Genomic DNA, 19556 nt, shown 5'->3' with positions numbered 1-19556 from the left:
CAAGAGGAAGCAGTGAGTTGTCTCGCTTCGACTTGACCACGGCGAAGCGCTACCTTAAGCTGCCCTTACACAAGACAATATTATTGTCAATACAAGGAGTATTGACAATACTTTTGATCGTGTAATGAAAACTTCATCGGATTGACGAAAATATTGTCAAAAAATCAAATCTGCTCATCAATCCTACAATACTTTCTCTCCAGAGAGGAAACAGTTAAATATGTACAATGACCTTTTCTCTCAATGTTACAATATTCAGTTGCAATATTTAAATCTCTAAACGCTTGATTTTTTCGAAAAACGCGGACTCAAGTTACCAAGTCAATTGGATTGACGGTATTGACAATACTTTGGATTGATAATAATATTGTCACGTGTAAGGGATGCTTTAGGAAAAAACGTTCAACTGTGGTCCAATGATCCAAAGTATTAGACCGACGAAGAGCCACCGTTGAATAAAAACCGTGTTAATTTCGAGACCTTCTATATAATTATACATCTGTTTTTGATTTCGGGAGGGGCCAGGACTCCTGATTGATAGTAAGAACATGATTGACTTGTACACTAAAAATCTGCAGCAAAGTATGCAGATGATCAAGTTCTGCATTGCAATATAGTTACAGAGATTTGTTGGTTACCATTTCCAAAGCAAGCCTGGAAAAAGACACTTGTAAAAAGAAAAAAAACTGATCCATTCCAGGAGTATGCAGTAGATCCATGGTACAATTAAAACTTTCTTGTCAAATTTTGATCATGTTTCATTCTACTGATTAAATCTGAGTTTTTTTTTCTTTAAAAAGCGTCGTCATTCATTTCGTTTCAGTTCTTTGGCTCGATTTTCTATTAAACATAAGGGTCGGTGGTCGGAGCAAGTCTCCTCTTATCAAACTGAATGTTTAAGATAGTAGATACAATTAAATATAATTGATCCAATATACGGATTCAAAATGGTTTTGAATTTATTAGAATAAGGGGGCAATATACAATCCTAGAAAAATAGAAATGGTCACAATAATTGTTTGTCTAAAGCAGAAATTGCCCTTACATTACGTGAATTCTAAGTCTATTACAGACTCTTACTTCACTGAATACTCACCAAAGTACTCTGACACCAGGTTTTCCAATATTTTCATCGAGCACCATTCTTAATCACTGATTTCGTATTACCACCACAATACGTATTAAATAAAAACCTTAATCGTATAACTTCGGTTAAAAAACGCGAGTTGTTTACATTCTGTCATTGACTTTTCTGACAAGTTATCCAAAAATATTTTAACAATTGGAGGAAACGCACTGATAATTAATAATAAAATCATGCTATGTTATTTTTCCTTCAACATTCATCAAAGTTTCATTCAAATTTCGAAAGAAGAAATTCTTCTGTATTCGATTGTATGAAACACTGCAAAATGAAAATAATACATGCATGGAAAGATTTTTGTTATGGGAATATCATATAACAAATTCATTTCGATTTTATCAATTTTACATACAATTGTAATACAATTCCATATATTTATGCCAACCATATAAATGATGGAATAAAATCAGAAGAAATGAGTATGAAACTCAGTTTTCGCTCATCATAAAATTATTCGACCTGTTCTATAATTCATTCGACGACACGACCAGGCACTCCGAAGAAAAATCAGCATTAAAACTGTTCGCTAACGATTCACCGCCAGTTACCACAAATCTAGCGACCCCTTGTAAATGATAAAAATAATCTTCTCGAGCAACACTGTTTAAGTTGCTATGGACTAGTTACCAAGGAACCCCAAAACAAATAAACATGTTTTGAAAGCGGTGGAATAGTTCTATTAGTGTTAAACTTTGTCCAAATTAAGCAGAAATGCATTTAAATAAACTCGATTTTCGGAATTTAATCGAAACTATGGATGAAACCAACGAACGAGGACAATGATCTGCTTCCAGCGATTCATCCGTACACTTCAACTGCTAGCTTTTCTGGGCAGTAGGATTCAGTGTAATATGCCGATGTCAAAATTCTTTTGTGTCGGTTGATTGCGCAGCAGTGGAAACAGTGTTTCACTTTGTTGGCCACTATTCGAGGATTACTAGTGGAATTCCACAAAGAAATCATTTTACCGTACGTTATGCAGGTACCGCAGAGCACTAGCCTCGCTCAGCTCGTTGTCGATCATTTCCATGTCTTCCTTCTCACACAACGGTTTCAAGTCAAGACCTGAATTTTGAACTTGGCTTTATAAAAGACATAACTCATACTCTTCAATTTTTACATTCCGCTCGAGTCAGGTAAATCCATAAAAATGTTTCGTAATATAATAACCGATCTGAAATTTATTTTGTTTACATTCATCTTGCCTTCGATATGCAGTAACCAAGGTTATGGTGACTGTTATTCAAAATCAATAAATATATCAACTTGTGCTGCCAGTTTAAAAAAATTCACTAGCGTTTCCGATTTGACATTTCCAGTTACTGAGGGGTAGTTAAATTTACGATACAGTTTTGATAGACGAGTGGCAGGTCGTGTCGTCGATTCATTATTAGGAATAAACTCTTCTCGGGGATTAAATTACAATAGGTAACATACATTCAGTCTGATTCATGATGATTAACACACAGTTCACTAGCATTTCAAACGTAACTGACAGTCATATAATATATGAATGGTAATGACATATATAAGAAGTAAAACTCACTGAATATTGATTATATGATCATGCAGATTGTTCTATCATTCAATAGTCGGAATTCTCAGTGATTTATCGCATTGAATGAAGTTTCATTCAAAATGCGGCTGGCGTTTTCTTTCAGTGTACTACTGCAGACATTTTTTGTTGCCGTATTTGAAAATCGACCCTCTCAGCAGGCCGTTCTATTTTGTTGGTCGTTGAGCGCTTGTTGAAAGACAAACTGCATGAAATCAAAGACATCATATTAACAAGATATCCAGCTCTCACATTTCCCGAACAAATCATTGGCAACATCCTTTTTTGCGAGCATGTCGCCCCCAGACGAGCCCGCATCGAATCTTATACATAGAAGTAGGGGAGAAAAATGTCAAATTCGTGCGCGCCAAAGTAGCAGGGTTGCGCACCCATACATTTGACATGATATGTTGAATGTGATGCCGTGCGATGGCGTTGCTGAACTGAAGATTGACTTCGCTCCAAGCTGACAGGGTCTGATGAAATATTCGTTCAGTTTGCTGGAACGGTTTGTTGTTTTTTCTCTTGCAAGAATAGTGTGAAAATTAGATGTTACCTTTGTATAGAAAGAAAATTTGTTGTCCAACGAGGCTCCAACTCCTCATATAAAAAATCTCAACGATGCACCTTTGTCTGCCGTATTTGTTAATCGAAAAAAATGGCATTCGGTTCAACGGACTGTTTTAAAATCGGCAAACGAAGATCCCGTGTTGCCCGTAAACAAAATAAACCATTAATTTTACAGCATAAACAATAGATCCACAATTAGATCTATGGGTTACAATACTTATTATTGTATCTTGACAAGCTTTTTTTCATTTCCATTGATTCAACATATTTTTTCTACGATTCTGCAATTGAATTTATTGTACACGTGGTGTTTCAAACAATATGCAATTTGTACATTTGATTGTTTTCCAAGATCTGATTTGAATTGTTACGATTCTATTGTAAAAAGCATATTCACAATTAATTGAATAGTGTATAACAATACATTAGAATATTTTTCAATGGTCAAAGCAAAATTGTGGAAGGTTTTGTAACAGCAAACCGTATTGTTTTTCTACAATATTTTATACTCGGGTGGCCTCCCGTTGAACGATTGATTGGACATTCATTGGACTTGTCCCGGGTTGGCGGTTCAATGCATAGGGCGCTGGTCTTACAAACCAGTTATCGTATGTTCGAGTCCCGACCTGGAAGGATTCGTAGTGTCAGTAGAATCGTAGCACTAGCCATGCAATGATTCTGTACACTCTGAATCGGCTGCGAAGTCTGTTGAAACAAAAGGTCAAATTCCACTACAGGAATGTAATACCAAGGCTTTGCTTTTTTTTTGGACCAACGATCCAACGTATTGGACCAACGATGGACCACCGTTTAGTTTTTTTTATATAAGAGGGGAGTTTTTCGCAGACTTTCCGTCAAAGTTTACAGATTTTTTATATGCCCGCGCCATTTTTTTTTTTGATCGACGAACCAGTTTTGTGTTTCGTGCTTTAAAGAGAACTTAAAGCAAATACAAATTATAATACGGAATACTTCGACAAATTTTCAAGGACACATTTTGCATCGTGCGGTACACTGTCATGATACACTGTCAGAGTGACAATGTACTTTAACGAGTTTTCTATAAAACTAGCAACACTGAAGGGTAAGAACAAATTCACCATGGTTACTGTTTATTGTAGTGAAAAATAAACTTGAACTATGTTGTTGTGTATGAGATTTGGTTATTCTATATCGGATTTTGTTTTTTGTCCTCCTTGGCTTTTCAGAAATTTGCTCCTTGGCTTTTCGGAAATTGCTCAGTATTATATGTTAGAATGTCTCGGCACTGTTCACCGAATCGTTATGGTAGCCACCCGTTCTTCTCATTGCAAATCACTCCCGTCAGAGGAGTAGGAATTTTTCCAACATCTGCTAAATGCGGGGAACCTTTACGTCATAATACTAATAGAAAATAATTCAATTAATAAGTTTATCCATCGTGAGAGAAAAACTGCTGTGTCTGCCACCGTTCGGGCTATAATCAATTTGTCTGGGTCACGCATAGATGAGTGACTATTGGGAAAACGCATACACAGCTTGCATTTGTTTCTCTTTCAACTTTTATTTTATCGTGTAGAGCGCTAATCGCTGTTTCCGTGGTACGTATACGAATTGTACCCATGTTCCACGCAAGGCCCGTTTATGAAATAAAGTCCCATCACTGCCAAAATATATCGTAATTCTTCATCCATCGATTAGCTGGAGTGTACCTTTGAATTTGTTGCAATACAGCAACGGAAAACATAAACAAACAAACTTGTTTTGCGCCGTAGCAACTAGCATAAAGCGTTGCCAGAAACGATCTCCTTCCACATTTTCAAACTATCGCAACAAAAGGGAGTAATTTGCTAGGCTTGCTTGTTCAGGCTGTGAACCAAACATTGGCGGTTCGGTTGTATGGGACTTAGGGGTATTATTATTTGTATTTGCTTAAAGTCCGCACACCCTCATTGAACATAACTCAAAATTGTGTGACACATCACTCAAATTCATAAAAAGTGCACGTACTCTAAACTTGAGCTACCACCTATCTACTCATTTTTGCGTTAAGGGACGAAATTGTCAAAACTTGAGTAATTTTTACTTAAAATAAGAAAAAAATATTTTGTTCAAAATTTGAGTAAGTTCAACTCAAAATTTGAATTCCTTGAAGAAATTTTTCTTCGTTAATTTTCATATACAAAGTTATTCAATCAAAACCGTTTCCTTTTGAACGATTTGGAGTCAAAATTGAATTAATTTGATATTCTTATGTTGCGCTTTTCACTAAGCACAATTGAAACCGCAAAACATCTATGATTGACGTTGATTCATGTTTTCAAAACAGGATCTAGAAACGGCAATGGAAAACGACGTATTCCTGAATTCTTTATTTCGATAAGAATATTCCTAGAATGAAAACGCACTGAACTGCAAGAAGTATTTTTTCCACTCAAATGTTTAAAAACTCAACGCTTACTCTAATGTATGAATAAATGCGAGAGAATTCATGGCAACGAGTTTATTTGACTCAAATCCATTCTCAAATTTTGACATATTGTTCCAGTTTATGAATTTGAGTAATCGCAACTCAAACCATGAGTTATGTTCAAAGAGCGTGCAGACATTTACAAACATTTGTAACCCTGCCTGAAAATAATTGTAATTTTTAACTTGCATCTCTGCTGCTACCAGGGATGCCGGGTAATTTTTCCAAAAATCTGTGTCCGTGTTCAAAAATGTATTGAAGAATCCAACCAACTCTTTTGCGATCGCAGCGCTGCCCGAGTGGCGAGCTTTGAACTAAGCGATGGTGATAATTTTCAGATTTTGCTTGAAGATTCGAACAAAATGCAGGGTTTTTATTTTTTTTCTTACGATTCGAATACTAACATACCAAAACGTGTGAAAATTTGGTAAAAAAATCGATCATTTATGATTCAGTAACTTTCCGTGGTATGTTTGATTGATATTTATGGAGAAATCGTAACATGAAATACCAAATTGGAAGAAATGAGGTTGGGTTCTGTTTTCATATCTGGGATATTCTTTGATTTTTGGGTTGGATTTTGAGATTAATTGATAAATTATGATCAAAAGTTTTATGACTAGTCTATTTACTCATGTTTTACCATCTAAATCAAATCTGTATGTGAATTGAAAATTTCAAATTTCATCCGAGATTGTCAAGAGTATAGGACAATTTGAAATCATATATTTGATGACAACACGTGAATAATCGTTTTTCTTACCCATATTTGTAAGGTTGTGCCATCTGCATTCTTTTAAACTCAAGTAAATTGAAAAATTCGTCAAAAATATTTCTAAATACATGGGATATGTCAAAACAATCACCATAACGCTATCTCGTGGTGACCACGCTGATTGGATTGTTCAATATACAAAGAAATTTTGACCGGGCTTTATTTTCAATGAGAAAAAAAGGTCTCACCAACTATCGTATAGAGGTCAAAAACCGTTATGATCTGGCGATATCTGACAAAATCTTGGAAAATTTGTAAAATTTGGGAAAATTTTAAAAATCTGGCAAAAGATCTGGTTCGTTAGAGTGTCTGGCGAAGCGAGAAAAATCTGGCATTAGCAAAACCTGGCAACCTGACAACGCTGTCTGCTACCAGGATTGCCAGGTTGGTTTTCATAAATCTGTCAAAACTCAAACATTTATCTGGATTTGTCTGGGTCTACAATATACAAGAAAATTTTTGCCGAGTTTCATTTTCAGTGAGCAAAAAAAAAGGTCTCCCCATCTGAGGCCAAAACCGTGAAGATCTAGCGAGATCTGACAAAATATGGAAAATTTTAAAAATCTGGGAAAATTAGGAAAATCTGGCAAAAGATCTGGTTAGTTTGAGTGTCTGGCGCATAGATGCCATTTATACAGATTTATCTGTATGATACAGATATTTACATTCTCATACAGATTTAATTCAGAGTACAGATTTTATAAAGATTTCCTCAATTTCATACAGATTTATACAGATATCACAAAAAGTAAGAAAGAAAAATTTAACTTTTCTGTCTGAGCTATCTTTTAGTATTTGATTCCAGTGACAATATAAAAGTCTATCAATCAACGGACAAATAACAAATTAATATGAAAATCTGTGAAATCCATTTATATTATAATTTGAAACCAATTTGAACTGATATTCAATATATTGTTTTTCAATGACTGAGTGGAAACATATATTGGAGAAACCAAATGAATGAAAAACTAACAAAAAGATGATTTATTGGAGAAAAGATACGCTTAGAGACAGTATTTTATTCAAGGAAGTAATGGCATCATGAAACTTTACCGTCAAACTGAGAGTTGTATGAACCGACTTGACGTTGCATATTGGGCGTTGAAATTCCAAATTATAAATTCACCAATTTTAAACTAGATAAATATATGGAATTACAATTCAATTGTTGTGGATAAAAAAACTATGAAACTTCGCCATTGAATATTCTTGTGAGTGCGGCAATGACTGATTGAATCTACCATCCTACAACCACAATCTATTGGAAGAAAATCTTTTAGCATCATTTTGTTGTAAGAATTTCATTTTATTAGTGAATACAGATTAATACAGGTTTTTTATACAAAGAATACAGATTTTCTATGAAAATATCTGGCATCTCTGAGTGTCTGGCGAAGCGATAAATATCTGGCATTTGCCAGACAAATCTGGCAACCTGGCAACGCTGGCTGCTACGTTAAAAAGTTGAAATCTGTGTGAAATGGCGGAGGATTGTGGCAGAAATAAAATCACGATTACCGTGAAAACTCCTAAAGATAAAAAATCTATCGAGATTGGCGAAAATGCAGAAATCAAAGAGGTAATCATGAGTACATCAATCTTGTATCAAAACAGTATTTTGCGGCTAAATCTTAGTCTCTTAGATTGAGGACAAACATGACTTTCGGAAATGCAATAAAAACATGTATATTAAATTGAGAATGACTCATACCGTTGCAATAATGTGTCTGAATGCGTGTGGTTTAACTTGAATACACGTAATATGTTACGCTTTTGCATACTTGAACCGTCATCCTAGATTGTTTGAAACAGAGTTTATTTAGTTTGCTTTCAGTTATAACTAGCATTATGAACCAATAATGTAAATGAGTTCTAAAATTTTTCAGCTACGTGCTATTGTCGCCGAAAAGTTTGAGTCTGATCCAGATCTAGTATGTTTGATTTTTGCTGGAAAGATCATGAAAGATACAGACACTATAAAAACACACAACATTAAAGATGGTCTTACGGTACATCTGGTCATCAAAGCTGCTCCAAGAAATGAACCAGAAGGACCTCGTCGTCCACCTGCTGATGTTAGTCAAACTCCGTTTGGACTCAACCAGCTAGGTGGGTTAAGTGCTCTTGGAGCACTCGGTGGAAATCAGACAAATTTTATGGATCTACAATCACGAATGCAACATGAGTTGCTTGGAAATCCAGAATTGATGCGAACCGTTTTGGACAATCCATTGGTACAGCAAATGATGAATAATCCGGACACAATGCGTCAGCTCATTACATCTAATCCGCAAATGCAGGACTTGATGCAACGTAACCCTGAGATTTCGCATATGTTGAATAATCCGGAGCTTTTGCGTCAGACCATGGAATTAGCTCGCAACCCTTCAATGTTACAAGAATTGATGAGGTCGCATGATCGTGCCATGTCGAATTTAGAAAGTGTTCCAGGAGGATATAGCGCCTTGCAGCGAATTTATCGGGACATTCAAGAGCCGATGTTAAATGCAACATCTAGAAATCCTTATTCTGGTACTTCTGATTCGGGTAGTTCTGGTAGGTAGATACTATTATGTGCAAAATTAATATAAAAAATTCAATAACTACTTGGTATACAGAAAATCCACAACAAGGGACAGAAAATCGAAATCCACTACCAAATCCTTGGGGTGAGAATCAAAGTGGAAATAATCAAACAACAGATAATCCACCACCAAATATATTGAATACACCCACTATGCAAAGTTTGTTACAGCAAATGGGAGAAAACCCATCTCTCATGTCAAACATGATGAACGCGCCGTATACTCGAAACATGCTAGAAGCATTGTCAGCTGATCCAAATATGGCAGCTAATGTAATATAATACTAAAACCTGTTAGTATACTTTTTATATGTAACTTTTATTGTAGTTGATGGGTCAAAATCCAATACTGGCTAATAATCCAGCACTTCAAGAGCAAATGCGCGCGATGATGCCACAGTTTTTACAGCAGCTTCAGAATCCTGAAGTACAACAGATGATGTCTAATCCGCAGGCCCTCGATGCTATACTACAGATTCAACAAGGAATGGAACAATTACGTTCGGTTGCTCCCGGATTGGTCAATACGATGGGTATTCCTCCTCCCCCTTCGGGTGCATCGACCACATCTGCTAGCACTGGAAGTACCACAAATAGTAACACGACAACTCAGTCGAATCAAGCACTTTTTTCTGACTTTATGGCGCGTATGATGAACGGTATGGCATCCAATTCCAATCCGACTGTGCCCCCAGAAGAACGTTACCGTTCGCAACTGGAGCAGCTTTCCTCGATGGGATTTGTGAACCGCGAAGCCAATCTTCAAGGTATTATAACTGTTCATTGAGAAAATTCTTCTATAATGTCTAATTCGGTATTCCAGCTCTGATTGCTTCGTTTGGCGATATAAACGGGGCTGTTGAAAGGCTATTAGCCCTCGGTCAGCTTTCTTTGAGTTAACGTGTTTGTTGGCTGTGCAGAATATGCCAAGAATCTTTTGACGACGAATAGTAAACACAGCGGTAGACTAGAATGATGACATGCGTCTAATGACGAAAATCAGTTTAAAATTGAGCATAGATTTCGCTATTTTTTGAAGGGCAGTGAAAATACTAATTCCCCTTTTAACATTGCTCTATGCCGCAATTTTTTTTTTGGTAAAATTACTCGAGACAGTTTGGTGGAAGTGAACCCAGTCGTTGGAAGAGTTACCTGTAAGATCAGGAGATTCTTAAAAAAAAGATGCACAGTATAGGATTTTCGACCTTATAAACTGACATTTCCAATTCAACATTTGTGTGTTTGAAAAATACAAATAAGTACCCGTTCAACAAAAACTGCAAAAACAACTGTGTAGAAAAGGCAAAATTTAATAAAATACTATTTTAGTCATTCACTAGTGACATTCAAAGACACTTTATCTGTTTTGTAGCTTACTCGATGGTACATGAAAAGCAATTCATTTCATATGGCGAACGGTGGTTAAATAAAAAATAAATTCATCTATACTGTATTGTATTTTATGGAAGCGGATCAATCCATAGAACATATGAAATAAATTATAGTAAAGTTTAATGCTTCCTTCCGCTTTGCTTTAAATAGTATAATGAGAGTAACACATTTAGATTGTAAATCATTGCCCATAATATGCGCCAATGATTAAGTAACAAGAATAGGACAAAAAGCATATATTTTCTCAAATTTTAGGTTTTTAACCCTACTAACTTTTCCTTGTTACCGGCATCACTTCACGGTGAAAATCAAGTGAAATGAATGTGGCTCTTTATTATGAATGTCACTTAAGAGAAAAAAATGATTACTTGAACGAGCTTGATGTTCATTTTTTTTTTCTATAAACCGACTTTGTTATAAGGGCCCACATTCAATTTAATTGAGTTTCACATTGAAGTGATACCGACAATAAAGATCAAAATCACCTCACTTGGTTTTCACCGTGTAGTAAATAGAAACAGTAATTGCTTGTAAGAGCTCCCTCCCATTGGTTGCTGGGCTTGACGGCAATGCAAACATCATCACATACAATCAATTAGTGTTACAATTTGATAAAGATATGCGTTACAGCTTCATAATTAAATTTAAAAAATGGGGGTCAAAGGTGCACGACATCCTGGAAGGAGCGACAAATATCATATCATACTGTTTGTATCGGCAGTTTGATTGACTTAGCTCTGGTCGTCACAAGCCCCGACCTCATACCTACCCGGTGTCAAATGATGACTTGTGACTCCTGTTTTTATCAGAATGAGAAGGTACGGAGTATTAGCAAGTGGTGGGACAGAGTGCAACTGTTGATAAGGAACTAACATCTTAGATGTCTCGATTATCAACCCACTTTGTGACTCTTGCTAATATTATCAACGTGGGAAGTGTGCAACACTCAAATTTGGATTAAAAAACATTATAAATTTTATATTACTGATAGTAACTATCCTATTGCCCTAAGCTTAGGATGATGAACTACAGGGCGCGTATCCTACTTGGCGGGCGAGGGTGGAAGTCAACTTACACTTGTATTGACCCAATCGGACCATACCGAGATCGACCGTTCGCTTAAAACTGTAAAATTAATCTAATATGTCATCTGGATTGATCACGGAGTTGACATGACTGGTACTGCTTGAAATTGACAATTGGCCATTGGGTGGTTTCAGGCATTTCTGATGCAATTGGGATGCTTATTCATCGCGGTTTTGTATTTCGTTCGAGTCGGATTGTTTCGATCGAGTGTGAAGTTTTGCGTTCTGTAGCTCGATCGAGTTCAAGTTTTCCATAGAAAGGCACTGCCCATACTTGCGTGTCGGTCCCATGTGGAAGGTCGGCATGTCGAGGGGGAACGATCCAAATTTGATATCCGAATATTTTGTTTTATTGTGCTACCTACTGCTAAATCACGATATCGTTACGTGGAGTATCGGTGGTATACCTTTGCTATTCCAATATTGCAGCAGGTGCAATTGTTGATGTTTGCACTGGATGGGACTGATATGCGGGTGCTTTGCATATGGGACAGACATGAGTTTATATTTTTTTCAAATTTTACTGAACAAACCCTCAACTTTTGTTGCGGTTTCCAAGGGTGTATTGGGGATGGATTTCGTTCCTCAAGCTGGCTCGGGATTGGCGGGGGTGGGTATGGGGCTGATATGCGAGTATGGGCAGGGCATCACTCGATCGAATTACAGAATGCAGGTTTTTACATTCGTTCGACGGGGTCCGATTCGGTCGAGGTGCAGAATGGGGGTGATTAATATATCACATTTGTCCTGAACAGGTGAATTAGATTAAAAAAGGGGACTCTTTACTGTCAGGAACAGAGATGCCCGGCAAAAATTTTAAATATCTTCAGACAGCGTATGGCAGTAATTTCTCTATGAAGTAAAATACGCTAAACAGACTAGGCGAAAAAAAATGCAGATCTGGCATCTCTGATCAGGAATAAGAGTGTCTTATTCAACCGTTGAGGAACTTTCAAACCTTTCCGATCCGGTTCGATATCGGTACTGATGTTATACAGGTTACATTGACGGCGAGGCTGATTGGTCAGGTGTGAAGACATTTTAAGCAATCGTGCCATTGTGTACATACTGTGGCTTCCCTGGACAATCTAATGTTGAATGCGCATCCTTACCTTACATTATATAATCCAACAAACTCACTAACACCTGAATTTATTTTATCTTTTTTTTTTCATGGTTGAAGCGCAATGAAACGAGAATATTGAAATAAGGAACTGTCATCGAAGGCCTAAGACCAAGGAAATTTTAGGAAGAAGAACCCTGGGGCGTCCCAGGAGAATGACGAAAAGGAGGTACTTTGTGCAATAACTCGACTTTTGGTAAGTTGCGGTATGTTGGGGAAGAGAGAGGTAAGTGCACTACTATTTTTATCATTTTAAATTTTTTTTTGGTCACTTTATTATTATTATCATTATTATTATTGTTGTTCCGTACGCCTTTTTTTTAGCCATAAACAGAGTGGTTAGTAGTAGTTAGTAAACTTCTAAATGCTATATTTCCCTATTTATCTTCACTATCCCTAACCTAATTTATCTGAAACCAGTGGGACTCAGAGCAGCGCCTGCTGGTGGAGGAAGCCGGTGTGCTATACGGTCTAGTGCATATCAACGGTCAGGCTTTAGTAGGCTCACAACCAGCTTGTAGTGAACCTCATTCATGCAGATGGGCGGACACGGTCTGCCAGGTTGTGAGCTGATAAATTACAATTACAATAATTAAATTAAATAAATCAGATATGGAACAAATTAAATGAATAAGATTGTTCCGTACGGAATTGATTCCGCTGAAATTGACAGTTAATGTAGCCAACGTAAAACGCAACATTTTGCGTTCTGACACAAAGGCGAGACAGGACGATCGGAGAAATGAAAAAGGGCGCGAACACGCGCGAAAAGAGAAATTCATTTGTGAAATTTGCCACCATTTTTTTCAGTATTAGTGCGACTACCGAAGCAGCAACATCGCGAGGCGCTGTTTGCTATGAGAAATAAAGATAAGGTTTTTTAAGGCAATATCTAAATTTTCCGACCGTAAACCGAAATCCAAGAATTGTCCGCCCGCAAAGAACCGTGCTCAGAAGATCTGACGTTGTACAGTCCACCTCATCTGAATTAAATTTTTCCTGAACGAACATTTGGTCCGTAACGAACCGGATCGGACTTCTGAGTGCGCACCGCCACGAGGACAACAATCTCAAAGTGAAAAATTGTCTGCTGTAAGAAAAATATATATGCAAAACAATCCTGCTAAGAGCAGAACAGTGTTTAAAGTGTTCTACAAATATCAGTGAATTATAAAAAAAAACAGCACTATGCAACGTACGCCGGTTAAAACGTCCGAGGAAGAATCAATATTCATTGGTTTCGAAGACGTTCCTTACAGCGACACCAACTCCACAACTGCGAAAATTAAATCCCTCAAACGCCAGAGAGACCAAGCGATGAAAAAGATCATGCGCATCTACGAAAGTATCAACGTACAGCATTCGATCGAGCTATGCAATTTGAAAGTTTACGCAGCAAAGTTGCAGTCGGCGTACTGCGAGTACTTGAAATATCATAGTGATATTGTTGCTATAGTTCCGGATGATGAACTGGAAGCGCAAGAAATCGAGTACATCAATTTCGAGAACTATTTTGATCACACATCCGCCGCAGTTGAAGCTCGGATATTGCAACAACCGATCAGTCAGACGGCTCCACCAGCGCAGGTCGTCATACACCAGCAGCCACTAAAAGCACCGATCCCGACGTTCGATGGTGAATACACAAAGTGGCCGAAATTCAAAGCCATGTTTCAGGATGAGATGGCACAATCTCGCGATTCGGATGCGATCAAACTCTACCACTTGGACAAGGCCTTGGTCGGAGCGGCAGCAGGAGTACTTGATGCGAAGACGATACATGAAGGCAACTACGCACAAGCATGGGCCATTCTAACAGAACGCTACGAAAACCAACGTGTAATAGTTGAGACACACATCCAAGGACTTCTTTCACTCAAAAGAATGAATTCCGAATCTTACAGAGAACTACGATTCCTGCTCGACGAATGTATAAACCATGTCGAGAGCCTCGAGTACTTGAACCAGAAACTAACTGGTGTTTCCGAATTGATGATTGTCTACTTGTTGACTGCAGCTCTAGACAAAGCGACCCGTAAGCATTGGGAACAGACTCTAAAACCAGGAGAATTGCCACAATACCGCCCTACGATTACCTTCCTGAAGTCCCAATGTCAAGTGCTAGAGAGATGCGAGACTGCTTGCGCGCAGTCATCAACGAAATCAGCACCGAAGCAACAGATCTTGATCCCGATGACTAAGATTAATAATCGATCACTCACAGTGACAACGAACACCGAAAACGTCAACGAGAAATGTGATTTTTGTGACGCGTCTCATCGAAACTATCAGTGTAATATACTCAACACATTGTCAAGCGCTGAAAAGTTAGAAAAGGTGCGCTCGGCAGGTATATGCTACAATTGTCTCCGAAAGGGTCATCGCTGTAATGCCTGTCCTTCACCGAAGGTCTGTCAGAAATGTCAGAAACGACACCACACCCAACTGCATGACGACACTACGAACCACAAGCAGGAGTCTAGAATCATAATCGCAACGACTGAACCGGAAACTATGGATCTAGAACAAACAACGTCATCGTTAGAGAACGTAATGACAAACTGCTACTTGAATAACATTCACGCTCCGAAAACAGTACTACTTCTTACTGCGGTGGTTCTGACTACCGATCGAGACAAACAAGTTCACCAGTGTCGAGCCCTTCTAGATAGTGGATCTCAAGCGAACTTCATAACCGAGAGCATGGCAAATACTGTTGGCATGGAGAGGAAATGTGCTAATGTTCCAATTTCTGGCATTAACAATGTCAAAAGTCTAGCACGAGAAAAAGTGGAAGTCTACTTGCAATCTCGATGCAGTGATTTCCGCGCGACAGTGGAATGCTTGGTGACTCCCAAGGTCACTGGAATGATCCCGACAACAAACATCGATGTCACCAGTTGGGTTATCCCAGATGGTATCCAACTAGCTGATCCGTCTTTTTTTAAATCAAACAAAATCGATATACTGCTTGGTGCAGAATTGTTCTTTTCTTTAATGAAACCAGGGTACATTCGAATTGATGACGACCATCCTGAGCTACGAAACTCGCACCTAGGATGGTTAGTTACTGGTGCTTACCGGCCAACACGGAACGAAGAAGTAGTTCAATATTCCCATGTCGCATCTCTTGATTCTGTCGAACAGATGATTCGTCACTTCTGGGAAATTGAGGAAGTTCCAAAGGCTGCAACCACTTCACCCGAAGAACAACGATGTGAAGATAATTTCGCATTATCCCACTCTCGAGACAACAACGGACGATTTGTAGTTCGATTACCGCTCAAAGAGAACGTCAACCAGTTGGACAGTTGCCGAAATCTAGCAATGCGACGGTTTTTCATGCTAGAAAATCGGTTGCAGCGCAACCCTGAACTAAAAGTGCAATACATTGACTTTATTCGAGAGTATCAGCAACTTGGTCATTGCCGAGAGGTGAATGTGGCCGATGATGACGCGAACATCAAGCCATACTACTTGCCACATCACGCGGTACTTCGCCCAGGAAGCTCGTCGACAAAATGTCGGGTTGTCTTCGACGCCAGTGCTAAATCGGCTCCAACGCATTTGTCGTTCAACGATGTTTGGCTAATAGGCCCAGTAATTCAAAGTGACATCGTTTCTATCATGCTACGCTTTCGACAACACCCTATTGTTTTCTCTGCGGATATAATGAAGATGTACCGTCAGATTAATATGCATCCCGATGACACACACAAGCAGCGAATATATTGGCGAGAGCATCCGAATGATCCACTGAAAACTCTGGAGCTAATGACCGTCACCTACGGTACTGCTTCAGCTCCTTTCCAAGCCACCCGATGCTTGGTTCAACTTGCCAACGAAGAGAAGCTACATTTCCATTAGCAGCAAATATCATCAAATTGGACTGTTACGTTGATGACATTTTAACAGGAACTGCTACAATTGACGAAGCCATCGAAGCACAGCACCAACTGCACTTGATGTTGGCTCGTGGTGGGTTTCCAATTCACAAATGGTGTTCTAATTCTCCCGAGGTACTTGCGCACATCCCAAAGGAAGAAAGAGAAACGTTGAAACCGTTCACTGATCACCATGTCAACAATGTTATTAAGGTTCTCGGTCTACTGTGGGAGCCAAGCTCCGATGAACTTTTAATTGCCGAATGCGCAAAGGCGCCAACTAATCGCGACCCACCAGCTACGAAACGACTAATTTATTCTGAAGTAGCGAAACACTACGATCCTCTGGGACTATTTACTCCTTCCATCCTTTTGGCAAAGCTTTTAGTACAACGCCTATGGCAATCCAAACTAGATTGGAACGAATCCGTGGACGACGAAACACAAAGGAATAATGGAACAATCTGAAAACCGCGCTCCCTCAATTGATGCAGATAAAAATCCCTAGACAAGTAACATTTCAAGGTGCTGTTGGTTACGAACTGCACGCATTTGCTGATGCCTCACACGTGGCATACGGAGCCTGCGTTTACATCCAGAGCATAATGAATAACGGAAGTGTCAAATCCAGACTGCTTATTAGCAAATCAAAGGTAGCACCCCTCCGAGCGCTTACCATTCCACGCAAGGAATTGTGCGCAGCTTTGTTACTTGTCCGACTAGTCTCCAAGGTACTGCCTGCCCTTACGATCAACATGCAAAGGGTAGTCCTATATTCCGACAGTGAAATTGTTTTGGCGTGGCTGAAAAAACATCCTTATCAACTACAAACATTCGTATGCAATCGTGTAAGTGAGATTCAAGCCAACTCTGATGGATTCTCATGGAAGTACATTCGCTCTCAACACAACCCAGCGGACATTGTTTCTCGTGGAATGCTGCCATGCGAACTTATGGCTAGTGAGCTATTCTGGACTGGTGGAACGTGTATCAACTCACCAGTCGTTAGTTTTGGGGTGGTGAATGAAGTGCTCGACGAAAATTTACCGGAATTGAAGGCCAATATAGCAGCAACACCAGCGCTAATCGAAGAACAGCTGGAAATATTTGAAACCTGCAGTTCTTTCCGACGGCTTCAACGAATAATCGCGTGGGTTCTGCGGTTCTTGAGCAACGCGCGCAAGTCAAAGGAAAATCGCATCACTATCAGGCATCTCAGTGTGCAAGAACTTCGACGGTCAACGATAGTCATCGTACGCGTTATTCAGCATATAGAACTGCAAGACGAAATCCAGCGAATGAAAACGAATACTCCTTGCAAACGAATTGGAGCCCTCAATCCAATTTACAACTATGATGACGTGTTGAGGGTCGGTGGGCGACTCAAACATTCTAACTTGTCCGACAAATCGAAGCATCAGCTGATTCTTCCGAATGCAAATCCGGTCACACATCGTCTGATTCGGGAAATGCATCACGAACATCTGCACGTTGGTCCAGCTGGCCTTCTTTCTGCAATCAGGCAGCAATTACTACGCGCTAGACCAACAATTCGACAGGTAACTAGGTCATGCACGAATCCAACGGGTGTTTCCCAGCTTATGGGTGATCTTCCGAAACAACGTGTAACACCGGCTCCCGTATTTAACATTACTGGTGTGGACTATGCCGGTCCGATACTTGTGAAACAAGGAACTCATCGACCTAAGGTTGTCAAAGCATACATAGCGGTTTTTGTTTGCATGGCAACAAAGGCTGTACACTTGGAGCTGGTGTCCGATTTAACCTGCGATGCATTTCTCGCTGCCTTGCAACGCTTCGTGAGCCGCAGGGGACTTGTTTCGAAAATTCATTCGGATAATGCTACAAATTTCCACGGATCCAAGAACGAGCTTCACAAATTATTTGAGATGTTCCGCCACCAACCCGACGTAGACAAGATTATACAGTTTTGTCACTTAAAGGAAATTGAGTGGCACTTCATTCCGCCAGGCTCACCCGAATTCGGCGGCCGTCAAGAGCACCAAGACGCACCTGAAACGAGTGATTGGAATTAATACGTTAACCTTTGAAGAAATGACGACTATTCGATGCGAAATTGAAGCTGTTCTCAACTCAAGGCCACTTTTCGCTATATCCGGAGATCCAACTGATCCAGAGGTTATTTCTCCAGCACACTTTCTAATTGGTCGTTCAATGACTGCAGTACCCGAACCAACCTATCAGGACATCAAATTCAGTCGGCTCAGTCGCTGGCAACATCTCCAACTGCTTCGCGAACAATTTTGGAGGGCTTGGTCCCGTCATTACTTGAGCAGTTTGCAACCAAGGAAAAAGAACTGGAACACTACATCCAACGTTCGAACTGGGATGATCGTACTACTGCAAGACAAGAACCGACCACCTCTGCAATGGAAGCTGGGTCGTATCACCAACGTCTATCCTGGTCCCGACAATCTGGTTCGTGTTGTGGACTCTTTCAGCGAAGGCAAAACTTTCTCCCGTTCGATTTCGAAACTGTCAGTTTTGTCAATTGAAGAAAACCAAGGCCAAGGTGATCAACAATAATTTGAACCGTGACGCTTCATTCGGGGGCATGATGTTCCGTACGGAATTGATTCCGCTGAAATTGACAGTTAATGTAGCCAACGCAAAACGCAACATTTTGCGTTCTGACACAAAGGCGAGACAGGACGATCGGAGAAATGAAAAAAGGCGCGAACACGCGCGAAAAGAGAAATTCATTTGTGAAATTTGCCACCATTTTTTTCAGTATTAGTGCGACTACCGAAGCAGCAACATCGTGAGGCGCTGTTTGCTATGAGAAATAAAGATAAGGTTTTTTAATGCAATATCTAAATTTTCCGACCGTAAACCGAAATCCAAGAATTGTCCGCCCGCAAAGAACCGTGCTCAGAAGATCTGACGTTGTACAGTCCACCTCATCTGAATTAAATTTTTCCTGAACGAACAAAGATGTTGATTGCATTAT

At 39.3% G+C, this 19556-nt stretch overlaps 2 protein-coding genes across 2 annotated transcripts; both read left to right on the top strand.

The window, feature by feature from the left end:
- Positions 1 to 7922: 7922 nt before the first annotated feature.
- Positions 7923 to 10595, top strand: LOC131428299 (ubiquilin-1). The gene is made up of 5 exons (XM_058592134.1): positions 7923 to 8075; positions 8383 to 9052; positions 9115 to 9353; positions 9409 to 9847; positions 9904 to 10595. Exons 1-5 carry the CDS (start codon positions 7977 to 7979, stop codon positions 9978 to 9980), a joined length of 1524 nt encoding a protein of 507 aa, XP_058448117.1. The 5' UTR covers positions 7923 to 7976; the 3' UTR covers positions 9981 to 10595.
- Positions 10596 to 13868: 3273 nt separating this feature from the next.
- LOC131428824 (uncharacterized) lies at positions 13869 to 19132 on the top strand. Its single transcript, XM_058592866.1, has 4 exons — positions 13869 to 16470; positions 16596 to 16888; positions 17059 to 18384; positions 18557 to 19132. The coding sequence occupies exons 1-4, from the start codon at positions 13869 to 13871 to the stop codon at positions 19130 to 19132; spliced, it is 4797 nt and encodes a 1598-aa protein (XP_058448849.1).
- Positions 19133 to 19556: the final 424 nt, after the last annotated feature.

Source organism: Malaya genurostris, chromosome 2 (assembly GCF_030247185.1).
Source record: "Malaya genurostris strain Urasoe2022 chromosome 2, Malgen_1.1, whole genome shotgun sequence".
NCBI lineage: Eukaryota > Metazoa > Arthropoda > Insecta > Diptera > Culicidae > Malaya > Malaya genurostris.
Note: the sequence above shows the minus strand (reverse complement) of the source record. Positions and strands in the feature narration are given on the sequence as shown.

Bases quoted from the DNA above. Each gene is read 5' to 3' on its own strand.
- LOC131428299 (XM_058592134.1), top strand. From the start codon at position 7,977: ATGGCGGAGGATTGTGGCAGAAATAAAATCACGATTACCGTGAAAACT. The intron at 8,076-8,382 runs GTAATCATGAGT...AAAATTTTTCAG, and splicing joins AAAATGCAGAAATCAAAGAG to CTACGTGCTATTGTCGCCGA. The intron at 9,354-9,408 runs GTAATATAATAC...CTTTTATTGTAG, and splicing joins ATCCAAATATGGCAGCTAAT to TTGATGGGTCAAAATCCAAT.
- LOC131428824 (XM_058592866.1), top strand. From the start codon at position 13,869: ATGCAACGTACGCCGGTTAAAACGTCCGAGGAAGAATCAATATTCATT. The intron at 16,471-16,595 runs GTACTGCTTCAG...ACATTTTAACAG, and splicing joins GCTAATGACCGTCACCTACG to GAACTGCTACAATTGACGAA. The intron at 16,889-17,058 runs GTAGCGAAACAC...CAATTGATGCAG, and splicing joins AACGACTAATTTATTCTGAA to ATAAAAATCCCTAGACAAGT.